Here is a 14,924-nt window from a genome sequence, read left to right on the forward strand (position 1 = left end):
TAAATTTTTGCTTCAGGTTGTTTATATATGTTGTATATATACTGTATATACACATGCAAGTCCTGGTGAACATTTTCTAAAATACCAAAAAATATTCCAAAAAATGTTCCAATCAGCCAATAGAATGCAAGCTCAATCCTATTGGCTGATTGGATCAGCCAATAGGATTGAAGTTCAATCCTATTGGCTGATTGCATCAGCCAATAGAATTTTTTCAACCTTAATTCCGATTGGCTGATAGAATTCTATCAGCCAATCGGAATCTACCTAGATTTCTACCTAGTTAAAATGAATGCAAACTTGCCTGTAAAATAAAATTAAACCCTAAGATAGATACAATGTAACTATTAGTTATATTGTAGCTAGCTTAGGGTTTATTTTACAGGTAAGTATTTATTTTTAAATAGGAATTATTTAGTTATCAATAGTAAGTTTTATTTAGATTTATTTTAATTATATTTAAGTTAGAGGGTGTTAGGGTTAGACTTAGATTTAGGGGTTAATAAATTTAGTATAGTGGCGTCGACATTGGGGCAGAAGATTAGGGGTTAATAAATGTAGGTAGGTGGCGGCGATGTTAGGGGCGGCAGATTAGGGGTTAATACTATTTAACTAGTGTTTGTGAGGCGGGAGTGCGGCGGTTTAGGGGTTAATATGTTTATTATAGTGGCGGCAAGGTCCGGAGCGGCAGATTAGGGGTTAATAATATAATGTAGGTGTCAGCGATGTCGGGGCGGCAGATTAGGGGTTAATAAGTGTAAGATTAGGGGTGTTTAGACTCGGGGTTCATGCTAGGGTGTTAGGTGTAAACATAAAATGTGTTTCCCCATAGGAATCAATGGGGCTGCGTTACTAAGATTTATGTTGCTTTATTTCAGGTGTTAGACTTTTTCTCAGCCGGCTCTCCCCATTGATGTCTATTGGGAAATCGTGCATGAGCACGTATAACCAGCTCACCGCTCACTTAAGCAGCGCTGATATTGGTGTGCGGTATGGAGCTCAATTTTGCTCTACGCTCACTTCTCGCCTTTTAACGCCGGGTTTGTAAAAACCTGTAATACCAGCGCTGTAGGAAAGTGAGCGGTAAGAATAACGTGCAAGTTAGCACCACACCCCTCATGATGCAAAACTCGTAATCTAGCCGTGTGTTTTTACAGAGTGCTTTTAGTCAGATTTGCTGGGACCTTTAGTAAAAAGTAGGAGAATTTTTTGGAGCAACATGCCCTGGAATTTCTGCATTCTGATTTCCACTTGTAACTAATGCTTTAAAGGGACATTAAACACATTCAGATGTTAATATAAAATGCTAAATAATTTATATAAATACAATATAAGTTCATTATTTATTTTGTCCCCTTTTCCGGTAATTCCATTTTGAAATTGTGAGATTTTCAGAAATGGAAAGTGCACTGCAGAGCCCTATTATATTCAACACAGCTATTGGCTGCACACTCTAGTGAACTATTTATAACTGTCCCTAATTGGCCACAGCATAGAAGGTTACCTAAGTTACAACATGGTAGCTCCCATTGTTTTATAGACGCTAAAACTTTACACTTTGTTTGTTAATATTGCAACAGCTAATTAAACTTTAAAAAATACATCTACATGTTATTCTCAGACTAATCTTTTATTTGAATACATTATTCTTTCTAGCATTTCTTTAGTGTTTTATGTCCCTTTAAGTATCGTGTGGACAGAGCTACCATTGCAAATATATAAAAGGTGCATTTCTGAGGCACAGGTATACTACACTGACTTTTGAGAAAAAAAATAATAATACAACTTCAACTTGATAATAGTAAAATGTATTTATTTTACTAGTAATAATAGAGTAATTAAGAGAGAGAGAGAGGATATAACCCAAATAGGCCATTATGTTAGTTTATTAATCAATAATTGTAGGGTAATTTCTACTCTTGTTCTTCCTAAAAAAATAAATTAAAGTTTGTGATGATGATTGTAGTTAAATTTTGTACTAAACTTTTCAGCTGGAAACAATCTACTTAATTGTCTATGTATGAACTGCAATGACGACATTAGTGCACTCAAAAAAATAATAATAATCTTTACACCTTATTATATAATAATTTGCTGGATTTGCAATGTCTGACCAGAGAGGCCCTTCCTTGCAAGACTCTTCGTTTTTTCCTTTGTGTGTTGTTTCTGCATGGATTTGTTTTATGTTTTTTTTTTCTCATGTTCTTTTTTGCTTTTTTTTCTGCATGATAAAGAGTGAGCATATAAAAAGTGACTATATGGTATGCACACCATCTACTTCACTTGCTATGGAATGTGTTATAAGGTAACATAAACCCTAACTAGGAGGCTGAGGAATTCTGGAAGTCTCAGTGGCCAGGGTTGGGGCTGAGCAACCTAGGGGGTGTGGCTAAGGAGGCAGAGATGAGGAACCAGGATATCAGCAGCTTGGTTGGACAGCCCATGGGAGGAACTGAGCATTCCTGGGTGGGGTTTTATTAGTCCCTGATATTACTTTGTTAAACTAGGCAGGGGAGAGAGAGACATGGGGACAGTACTTCTACACCTGGTCTATTCTGCAAACTGGAAGGTTGGTAGCTCTGAGGCAGGTAGTAAATAAACAGCAGATTAAACTTTGGTGCAGCCATTATTCTAGGAATTTTAGTAGTGACTACTTAAAGGGACAAGAAACCCATTTTTTTCTCTCCATGATTTAGGTAGAACATATAATTTTAAACAACATTCCAGTTTACGTCTATTATCAAATTTGCTTCGTTCTCTTGGTATGCTTTGTTGAAGGTGCAGCAATGCACTACTGGCTGCTGACTGAACACATGGATGAGCCAATGACAATCGGTATATATATGCAGCCACCAATCAGCAGCTAGAACCTAGGGTCTTTGCTGCTTCTGAGCTTTCCTAGATAAACCTTTCAGCAAAGGATAACAAGAGAAGGAAACAAATTAAATAATAGAAGTAAATTGGAAAGTAGTTTAAAATTGCATTCTCTATCTGAATCATGAAAATTTTTTGGGGGGGTTTCATGTCCCTTTTAACATCACTGTTCCAATTTTCTTTGAAGAGGTGCAAAAAATATTGTGCACTAATAATTCCGTATTGAAACAACTGAATGCATTTCCTTAAACAATCGTATAGACATCTCTGCTGTGAGAAATGCTCTCTAGTCAATAAAAGCTAAAGTCCTACTTAAAGGAAAATGCTAACTAAATGTTTATCAGGGTGAGATGGGAAGGATTAAAGTAGAATACAGCAGTGCTTTTAATCTGACCTATACAACTCTTTTAGCTCCTCTGGGCCTCCATTTCATATGCAGCGTCACCCGCAAAATCCTCCGCCGCCAGATTTTACGTGATTCTGGTATTACATATACGGCGTAGCATACAAGTTACGCGCGTATATTTCAGCCTTCGGACGTATTTTTTTTACCCATAGACTAACATAGAACAGACGCGCAATTTGGTATCCAATATACAGCGTAAGGACTTACGCGTGCAGAATTCAGAAAATCTACTCCATTCTCATTTCGCCACATATTGCAGGCGCAGCAACCCTTGCACTGACTAAAAAAGCAACGTAACTCCCTGAAGGCCTAACAAACGCATGCGTAATCACATACAAATCAGCCGCAAATCTCAAACAGTTAAACCTCTTCTAAGCATTTATTATTCCTGCCCTGCAAGTGTGTCAAACCAATCACAAACAGCACAACCTCTCACCCGGAAGCCTTAAAACACCTGGCAATGCACACCCTCATTAGCCACCATGTTTCCCCTACTTTACATAGAGAGACAGCCTCGTGGGGCACAAGGGGTGCTGGAAGCCCTACAAGCCCCTGTTGTTCAGGATATACCTGCTGATGCTCTAGTTGCTGCTGAGGTCCCTGGTCATGGTGCTGTAGCCATCCCTGCTCCTGCTGTCCCTGCTCCTGCTGCTGCTGTCCCTGCTCCTCACACTGCTGTCCCTGCTCCTCACACTGCTGTCCCTGTTCCTGGTGCTGCCCCTGCTGCTGTTGTTGCTGCAGCTGGTCATAGAATTACATACTGCGGATTTCCACTACATGTAAGTGAAACTACTACATCCCACCCCCCTTCCCTTAACCACCCTAATTACTTAAAATATCTCATTTGTTTAATTCATGTTTAGGTCACTATGATTTATTGACTATCATTAAGAAGAATGAAAATGGATATTTATACCTTATGTTCACACGTTCTGTAAATACATTATTATTTATATATATAACCATGTGTCAATTTATATTGGATGTGAGAAACCTTTATTTACATCTTAGAAGTGAAAATTACTATATGTACTCTTCATACACAACTATGTGATGTGGCTTATAGAACATGAATATGTCATAAACATGATAATATTACCTTTTTTTGGCCATTTCCACACAGGTCTTATTATATGTTTTAACAATATTACTGTACTAAAACACACCTCACATGGATGTGGATGACAATTATATGTTAAATAACAGAGGACAAGATTTATGGTGAACTATAAGAATATTTATTTATTTTTAGGCTTCTTGGATAAGGGAGCTGAGGTGACTGTAGTGGATTTCCTTGTTCTCCTGGTTTGAGAAGATTCTGATGTTTCTGCTGGTGTGCTGGCCACAGATGATAGGCTGGAGGCAGTGTCCTGCTGGTGTGTAAAGTGCTCAACCAACACACCCAAGAGTTGATTTTGTTCTCGCCATCTATTGTCCATCTGCATATCAGACAGAATTTGCATCATCTGTGACTGGTTTTGAACACTTCCACTTAATGATGCTGCCATGTCCCTCTGCAGCTCTATGCTACATTTGTGTAACCTCTCTTAGCTCCTGAAGAACCTCTCTTGGCTCCTGTGGAACCTCTCTTGGCCTCTTTGTCTGCTCTCAGAGCTTGTTATGAGCCTCCTCTGGAGTGCAATGTATTCCTCACCCAGGGGAGAATACAATGCATCCACAGGCTCTTGAGCAGCAGGGCTTCTAGTTGCTTGAGGTGCAGGTTCAGCTGCATCTGCTGGTTCTGGTGGGACAGGTTCAGCTGCATCTGCTGGTTCTGGTGGGACAGGTTCAGCTGCATCTGCTGGTTCTGGTGGGACAGGTTCAGCTGCATCTGCTGGTGCTTGAGTACTTTCAGCTATATTTTAATCTGCAGATGGTGGAGCTCTCCCAAGTGATGAGGATGGTGGAGCTCTCCTAAGTGATGAGGATGGTGGAGCTCTCCCAAGTGATGAGGATGGTGGAACTCGCCCAAGTGATGAGGATGGTGGAACTCTCAGGGTTGATTGATAGTCCCACTGATGACCAGTGTGTGACCACTCAGCCTGTCCAGTTGGCACTTCTTGTGACATAATCTGTGGGTAAAAGCCATGACTGCCATGAGATTGTGTTGGGTGGGGGGGGGTAAATACATGGACCCTTTGTGGCTGTCTTGGCTCCCCCTCAAAGCCAAAAGAAGAATATTCCTCTGGCCAGGGATCTTGCCAGGGGTCATATGGCAATGTTGGTGGCATCACTCCCGGGTCCTCAACTGAAGCCATCCAACCATGCTCATGTCTGGGAGCATACTGTTCATGTGGTTGCCTGAAGACTGGTGGTAGTGGTGGCGGCATGCCTGTGACTGGTGGTGGTGGTGGTGGTGGCGGCATGCCTGTTTGTATCCTCGTCACAGGAGGTTCTATGGAGGAGTCAAATGATGAGAGGGATTAGTACAGTCAGATATATGTCCATGTAGGCATACAATGTACATTGCTACATGCTAGGGCCTATACTGATTCTCATGTCAAACTCTATAACATGCATATGCACATTGTGATTTGTGCTATGAAAGATTTTAATATGCGCAGTATACAGGTATGTGTTTCATAAAATAGTTATGTGTACATGTCAATGATGGAAAAAATGTGTTCTTTAAGTGACACTATGGTCACACAATTTACTTTAGCCTGATGTAGGCACAGAACCTGCTTTATTGAGCTAAAAGTATTGTGATGGCTATAGTGTCCATTTACTGAAAACTCTACATGTGGCTTGTGGCCTGTGTTACTCTGAGACATGTTAGTATTGCACTATTCCACCTCATATCATGAATTGCATTGTGTTAAGTAGCATTAATGTCAAATATAATTGTAGATGTTTTTGTTAGTAGGCCAAATACCATGCTCCTCATTGTGTACATGAATGTGTGATATTAAAGGATGTTATATCTCAAATACATATAATACTGGTGTGTGGGATGTTACTCACCAGCATGATGTGCTGTGGTTGCAGCCCCTGAGTCACGAGCCCCTGGAAGTCCATGGACTGCTGTGATAGTCTGGGACCTGCGTATCATCTCCTGCCAGGTGTTATATTCTATGTCCAGGTATGGACCACCGCCTGTTCCCCTCTGGTGCATAGCTTCCTGCCCCATCTTTTCTTTCACCCGCCTCTTGCAGTCATTCCACCGCTTTTTAAGGCCCTTAAAAGTCCTCCTCTGCGGGGCCACACTGTTGACGGCATCCTCTACCGCCAACAATGCTGTTTTTCGCATTTTGGCACTGCCTTTGCCCTTCTCCTGCCCAAAGAGGGCACTGTAATTGTCCATGATGGCCTGGACTAGGGCAACATTTTCCTCAAATGAGAAGTTGGGACATCTCAGCCTCTGATCCTCCATGGACACCTGGCTTGCTCCCTGTGATGTCCCTGGTGTGGGTTCCTCCCTATCCTCTCCCTCCTCCCCCTTCTGTCCCCATGTGCACCCTCTGTCCCTCTCCTAGATGTGCCTGGTCTCTGGGGCTCTCGGGCATCTCCCCTCCCATCATCCATTCTAGCTCTCCCTCTCCCCACTCCACTTACTCCCTGACGGGGACCCCACTGCTCCTCCTGTCCTATACAATACTCCTCTCCCTGCCACTCCTCTCCCCTCCTACCCTCCGCCCTACCTCTCCCTGCCATCCTCACACTACACACACTCTCACACTCACACTCACTCCCAGTTCAATCACACACAATCACAACCAAACACTCAGCCTATCACAGTGTAAAATTCAAATAAAATGCGTGAGGTGTTAGAAAAAAAGTGTGTTGTCTTTGTATATGTATGTATGCAAAATGTGTGCAATATGTAAAAATATGTGTAAGTGTACAAGCTTAATCAAACAACAATGTGACCTAACTAACTCCTCTGTTTGCACCTCTCTCTCTACTCTGACTAATCCTCCACTCCACTGTAGTGTGCGGTAGCTCAACAAACCATCCAAACACACTGAAGAAAATGGCGGCTGCGCATGGGTTTATATATGAATTTTGAATAGCGTAATTACGTGTCGCATTTTTATATGAACTTGCGGTTCATTTTTACGAGTGTTAGCCTAATTTGCCTAAAACTACTCTTTATTGAGACTTTCCGTGGACAAAATACTGGCGTAAGTTACTTGCGACGACTAAAATGTGTATTTGCGCACATTTCGGAAGATCGCCAGTTTGTCCTACTTACACCAGATAAGCATCTAACGGCACAGTATATGTAATACCCCGATGTGCGAGGTGAAATTACGGGCGGCGCGGGTTCCCATGCTTGCGCCGAAACCTTTTTGATCGCGCCCCTGGTTTGCAACAAACGACTTCTACTTCTTTTGATGCTGAGTGCAAATAGCTCATACCTAAAAAATATGGGTCAAATATACCTGTATATGTTGTAGTCCTGCGTGTATACAGGTATGCAGTATTATCTCTGGACTTCACAATGTTTTTAAACTTAGCAGTCAGCACAAACGTTCACATATTTATGTGTATGCTTTTAACCCAAACATGAAAGTAATGAATGAATCCCTTGGCAGTCTGTATCACACATAATACTGATTAAACCTTACCTGTCACAGTAACAGTCAGGTTATGCCAGCTCTGCTTACTTGCAGAACAGCAAATAGAAGATGCAGAAGCCAGAAATGTTATACTGGATGGCAGAAGGGAAAAAAATAAATATAAAAATAAATCAAACAATGTTATAGAGGTCCGTTCACCACTCATTGGGGCTGAATTATCAAGCTCCGAATGGAGCTTGATGCCCCTGTTTCCACGCAAGCCTTCAGGCTCGCCCGAAACAGCAGTTATGAAGCAGCAGTCTAAAGACCGCTGCGCCATAACTGATCTACTGCCTCTGAGGCTGCGATCTTCAATCTGCCCGATCCAGGGGCGTATTTAGGTTTTGTGCTACCCTAGGCACTCAAAATTCTGCTGCCCCCCCCCCCCCAAAAAAAAAAAAAAAAGATTTTAGGCCTTTTTTCCCTTTAATATTTTTTTGGCTCAGTGTGTAAAATGTTTTGTTTTTTTTTTCATTTGTTTTTTTCATGACAATTCAAAAGAAAATGGCTAGCAAAACACTTGCATACAGGTGGGTTGAATTGCAAGCATCTCATACCATTTTCTCCCTGAGATAAGGGGGAGAAAAGAAGGGGAGAGGAGAAAAGGGAGGGAAAGGAAAGAAGGAAGGGAGGGAGAAGAGAAAAGTGGGTAGGGAGAGGAGAAAATGGGGGAGGGAAAGAAGGGAGGGAAAGAAAGTGATAGAAGGGAGCCAGGGAGGGAGTTGAGAGAAAGAAGGGAGGGAGGGAGGAAGGAAGGGAGGGGCAGCAATAAGGGAGGGAGTTGAGGGAGTGAGTTGAGGAAGGGAGGGAGAATGGGAACGAAGGGAGAGAAAGAAGAATACACTTTGAAAACTATGCCCTTTACATGCAACAACATACAGTAATTACCATCATTCAAGTAATGAAACGTTTTAAGTGTCCATTTACTATTTACTTAGTGGGTTCATGAATGCAGAGAAAGCTAGCTATTAGTAGCTAACATACATTAGCGCTGAGAGTTTATGATTAGACATCACAAGCTGATCTAAGCAATGATCTAGTCGGTTAGTAACTAAGACCTGCAATAAGCACTGCGCTCCCTGATCCACCACAGCGGACAAGGGGAGGCAGCATATCGGCACAAGGTCTTCTCCAGCCTCACCTTGTAAGCATATCCCCGGGCAAGTTTCTCACCAAGAACGCTTCCACTGCAAAAATGCCAGCAGCTCTAAATGAAGCAAAGGTTTAAAGGAGCGCTGCCTGTAAAGAGTGATCTTAATCAGTGCACGTGCCTTGTCTTCTCTGTAAAAGCCTGCACTTTATCGCTCACTGTACTGTGTGCTGGCTTTTAGAGAGATGATAGGGCAGATGTGCTGCCCCTCCCAAATCTGCTGCCCTAGGCACCGGCCTTGTTGGCCTAGGCCATAATACGCTCCTGGCCCGATCCTATACAATCGGGCTGATTGACACTGCATTGCACAAGCAGTTCAGCGTATCATGTCGGACAGACATTGATAAATTGGCCCCATAGACATAATATAACCTGATCATGGCAGCTACAAGCTACAGGTCAGGCCCTGAAGGTCACAGTATCTTTGTTATTAAAGGAATGGTAAAGTTATGTTAAATGTTAAAACAATTTACTAATTTACTTCTCGTATAAAATTTGCTTAGTTCTCTTGTAACCTTTGTTAAAAAGTAATCATAGTTGAGCTAAGGGGGGATATTTATCAACGCCTCAACTATGCTGCATTCGCCGGCACCAAAATGCTCACCTAACATTGCATAACATCGCAGCAACGGACCTGAATACGGTATTGGAAAGGACCTTGACGAGGTACTTGGGCTTGTCCCATTTGGCCAGATGCGGTAACTAACCTTTCCATTTTTGCTTTTAAATCTTAGCTGAGAGCTTGTAAGTGAGTGCTGGGTTTTCTCTGTGTGTTGTATTAATTTGTTTTGTAATTTTCCCTATGGTTCTTGCACCCAGACCTGACTGGGGTTAACTGCCTGTGACTCTGGGGACAGCACAGCTTCCTGTGAGTGCCAGTGGCACCCAGGGCTGAGCATGTTGCAGGGTCATGGGAATGTGTACCCAGTCCAGTATGAGAGTGCAGTTCCCTTCCGTGTTTTGTATATGTCTAGGGTGATTACATATGCCTGTGCACCCTTCCCTTGTTCCCAATTTGTTTGGATTTGAAAGCTTGCATTGTGTGGCTGTTAAAGGGTCCCAGGTATTGGAAAGGACCTTGACGAGGTACCTGGGCTTGTCCCATTTGGCCAGATGCGGTAACTAACCTTTCCATTTTTGCACACATATACACTGTGTTGTATATGCGTGTATATATATATATATATATATATATATATGTGTTTATATGTGTGTACATACTCACCAGCCACTTTATTAGGTACACCTTGCTAGTACCGGGTTGGACCCCTTTTGCCTTCAGAACTGCCTTAATTCTTCGTGGCATAGATTCAACAAGGTGTTGGAAACATTCCTCAGAGATTTTGGTTCATATTGACATGATAGCATCATGCAGTTGCTGCAGATTTGTCGGCTGCACATCCATGATGCGAGTCTCCCGTTCCACCGCATCCCAAAGGTGCTCTATATGATTGAGATCTGGTGATTGTGGATGCCATTGGAGTACAGTGAACTTATTGTCATGTTCAAGAAACCAGATTGAGTTGATTTGAGCTTTGTGACATGATGCATTATCCTGCTGGATGTAACCATCAGAAGAGGGGTATACTGTAGTCATAAAGAGATGGACATGGTCAGCAACAATACTCAGGTAGGCCGTGGCGTTTAAACAATGCTCAATTGGTACTAAGGGGCCCAAAGTGTGCCAAGAAACTATCCCCCACACCATTACACCACCACCACCAGCCTGAACCATTGATACAAGGCAGGATGGATCCATGCTTTCATGTTGTTTATGCCAAATTCTGACCCTACCATCTGAATGTCGCAGCTGAAATCGAGACTCATCAGACCAGGCAACCTTTTTCCAATTTTCTATTGTCTAATTTTGGTGAGCCTGTGCGAATTGTAGCCTCAGTTTCCTGTTCTTAGCTGACAGGAGTGGCACCCAGTGTGGTCTTCTGCTGCTGTAGCCCATCTGCTTCAAGGTTCAACGTGTTGTGCATTCAGAGGTGGTATTCTGCATACCTTAGTTGTAACAAGTAGTTATTTGAGTTACTGTTGCCTTTCTATCATCTTAACCAGTCTGCCCATTCTCCTCTGACATCAACAACCCATTTTTGTCCACACAACTGCCGCTCACTGGATATTTTCTCTTTTTCAGACCATTCTCTGTAAACCCTAGAGATGGTTGTGTGTGAAAATCCCAGTAGATCTGCAGTTTTTGAAATACTCAGACCTGCCCGTCTGGCACCAACAGCCATGTTCAAAGTCACTTAAATCCCCTTTCTTCCCCATTCTGATGCTCGGTTTGAACTTCAGCAAGTCGTCTTCACCACGTCTAGATGCCTAAATGCATTGAGTTGCTGCCATTTGATTGGCTGATTAATAATTTGAGATACCAAGCAATTTAACAGGTGTAACTAATAAAGTGGCCAGTGAATGTATGTATTTGTACTGTAAATATTTTACATTACAATTTTCTTAACATAGGGGAATATGTTCTATGTATTTTTAAATAGATATTCCTATAAACTGTGTGTGTATATGTGTGTATATATATATATATATATATATATATATACACACACACACAGTATACAGGTATAGAATATATTGTACTAAAATACCATCAGATATATATATATATATATATATATAAATATGTAGTTATTAATAAATAGAACATATTCTATGAGCAGAACATTGGAATGTGAATATATGATCGGGTTAGCGCATGAGTTGGGTGTTTGTTTGTTTTTCACACTTTTTTGCTCCATTGACTTCTATGGGGAAATAGGTTATTGTGCGCGCAATATTGTAAGTTCAGTTCTTCATGTGGGTTGGGTTAGCGTGCGAGCGAAGACAGTTTACTTTCAACTCATAATAGGAGCGCAACCCGACGCGCACACAAAGCTTACTTCTAGCGCAGTTAACGCTCGAACGGAAATGTTAAATTGTGCTCCACTTGTAATCCCATTGTGTTCCTTAAAACAACCACAGTGATATGTACATTTTAAATCTGTACAGGGTGAAGTAAACACATTAGAGTGCAGTCGGATAAGATAGAAGATACATGATTTTTCTAGCCAGTTATCTGTTCTGTCTTTAAATCGGTTATATCTATGTCTTCTGTCTGTCTATTCTATCTGTCTCTCAGTTTGATCTATATGTCTGTCTGTCCTTCTATATAATTGAGGGAAAAGAAACACAAAATAAATATACAAACAATGGACAGCAGGGCATTTGACAGGGGATGGGGCATTTAGCCCTGGTCCTTCTATATATTCCAAAAATGTTATTGTTTAAAAAGATAGATAATGCCTTTATTACCCATTCCCCAGTTTTGCAGAGCCAACATGGTTATATTAATACACTTTTTTACCCCTGTGATTACCTTGTATCTAAGCCTTTTCTGACAGCCCCCTGATCACATGACTTTTTATTTATTATCTATTGACTTGCATTTTAGTCAATTAGTGCAGTGTCTGCCACAAACCAAGGGTGTTAGCACAATGTTATCTATATGGCTCACATGAAATAGCACTCCCCTGTTGTGAAAAGCAAATAAAAAAGCATGTGATAAGAGTCTGTCTTTAGTGACTTAGAAACAGGCAGAAATTTAGAGGTTTAAAGGTTATAAAGTATATTAATTTAACAATGTTGGTTGTGCAAAGCTGGGGAATGGGTAGTAAAGGTGTTGTCTATCTTTTAAACAATAACAATTCTGGTATAGACTGTTCCTTTAACAAAATAACTGAACGCAATGGTGGACTATTCCATGGACTCTGTTATGTTACAGCCACTAGACAGAATGTTACTACAAACAAATACTATTAATCAGTAAAAACAAAACAAGATATGGTGGGGACTATAGGAAAGAAAACAGAAGGTAAAGCCGGGCTGAAGCACTGTGTTCTCAGATTTTTTTCTGTTTGAATGACATAAGCAGTTTGTTATGGAGATAAGGAGCCGTAGTCAGCTTACTAACGGGAGCTAGCGGACAGCAATTGATAGGGAGTCAGTGATGTGCTGGGTAAACGCAGTATAGTGGCTATGAGATGATCATGTACAGTGCATGTATTACCCCCAATGGCTGCTGGGACTTCTGTATTTTACCAACAGTGGTCCCTCTAAGGCCACATTGTGTAAGTGGCCCAGCAGTGACTTGGGGACAACACTCTGCAGTTAGCAAACACTACACAATGCAGACTGCAAGGTATGGTCCTCTAATTAGCCTTAGAGGGAACACTGATTACCAATGTACAATAACTGAGCAAAATAACTTTATGCCTTATCAGTTCTCTTATCATTTATTTATTCTAGCTGATCCTCCATTTAATGCCTATCCTGCGGTCATCGGGGCTGCTGTAGCTGGCATGATAGTGGCAGCTGTTGCCAGCCTTCTGGTGTTTCAGTATATTGTCAGGAACCGTGAAAACAACCCACGTAAGTATTGAGGTCTGCTGAACTTCAGGGGTAGGGGCTGTGCTCTATAAACCCTTTCTGCCACACATGCACTCACACACATGCACTAACATGTGCACACACACTTACACATGGATATGCGCACACACACAGACATGCACGCACACTCACACATGGACATGCGCACACATGTGTGCACACGCAGGCATGCGCACACACACATACACACACAGACTTGCACGCACACATGCACACACTGTTCGTTTTGTGTATTTTCATTCATTTGCAGTTTACTAGTCTCTTGTAGACTGTTTTGAAACACTATGGCTTAGATTACAAGTGGAGCACAATCAATAGCCCAGAGTGTGATTATTTTTGTTTGATCTTGTGCAAATAAATAACCACACAATTTTGTATTACAAGCGGTTGGTTACAAATGTTGATCAAAGCATCTTAATGCTGCTGACACTTCTTTATCACACCCTATACTGTTAATGTATAGCACAGAGAGTGGTTAGTTATGTGCTGTACTTGTTCACAGTCTAAATACGGCTTTAAAATTTAGCACTTTTTGAAACTATTATCTCTTGCAAGTTTGCATAACAAAATACATAAAAAAACTGGATATAAAGTATGTAAGTTATATTTAGACTTAACGTGCTGGAAAAAAAGGTTTAATGATGAAAATACGTTTTTGTGGCAGAAATAAAGGGACATGTTATATTATGGACGGGACTGGTAAGGGGTCAAAGATGTGTATGTGTGTGTCTGTGTGTGTATATGTCTGTATGTGTGTATACATATATATATATATATATATATGTGTGTGTGTGTGTGTGTGCATGCGTGTATACTTTAGGGATGCACTGAAATTTCGGCCACAGAAATGTTTTGGCCGAAAATATCATTTTCGGTTTTCTGTATTTTTGCCTGTTCTTTACGGTAAAATTATTGTGTAGCATATTTCAAATTTGATGCTAGCCTTGAGCTTCTGTTTGAATTCATTACTTGACTTACTTGTTTGCATATAATAATAGTTTCCTAGGACTATACTTTATTTGGATAATTGGTAAAAAAAAAACTGTTAAATCTGATTCTGTTACACAGAACTAAATAAAGAATAGTACAGTATATTGATATGTGATATTGTGTAGGGATGCACCGAAATTTCGGTTGCAGATACATTTTGGCAGAAAATGTCATCGTTTTTCTCCATTTGTTTTTTTTGCCTGTTTTTTTTCTTGGTAAAATTATTGTGTAGCATATTATTGTTTTAAGATATTTTTGTCCAATTTCAGTGAGTTACTTTCAATAAATGTGTGGTTATTTTATTTGTAAAAAGACAAAAAAGCGGGTCTCGAGTAAGAACAAGGGAAAAAAAGTTTATTATATCATGGATAATAAAAACATAAAAAAATACTACATTTAGAGGAGGGCAGACGCATTTCGGCTCACGCCTTCATCTGTGACCTGAAAACATATTATAAATAAACATGTATATACCCTCAGGCGACATCTGATTGGA

General features: G+C 40.9%; 1 protein-coding gene across 1 annotated transcript in view; it reads left to right on the top strand.

The window, feature by feature from the left end:
* The window catches only part of VSIG10L2 (V-set and immunoglobulin domain containing 10 like 2), a 143,084-nt gene extending 128,673 nt beyond the window's left edge, over positions 1-14,411 (top strand). The window contains exons 9-10 of the mRNA XM_053691133.1: positions 13,298-13,420; positions 14,359-14,411. Coding sequence (XP_053547108.1) covers positions 13,298-13,420; positions 14,359-14,411 — 176 coding nt within the window. The remainder of the gene's footprint in view (positions 1-13,297; positions 13,421-14,358) is intronic.
* Positions 14,412-14,924: the final 513 nt, after the last annotated feature.

Source organism: Bombina bombina, chromosome 8 (assembly GCF_027579735.1).
Source record: "Bombina bombina isolate aBomBom1 chromosome 8, aBomBom1.pri, whole genome shotgun sequence".
Classification (NCBI taxonomy): domain Eukaryota; kingdom Metazoa; phylum Chordata; class Amphibia; order Anura; family Bombinatoridae; genus Bombina; species Bombina bombina.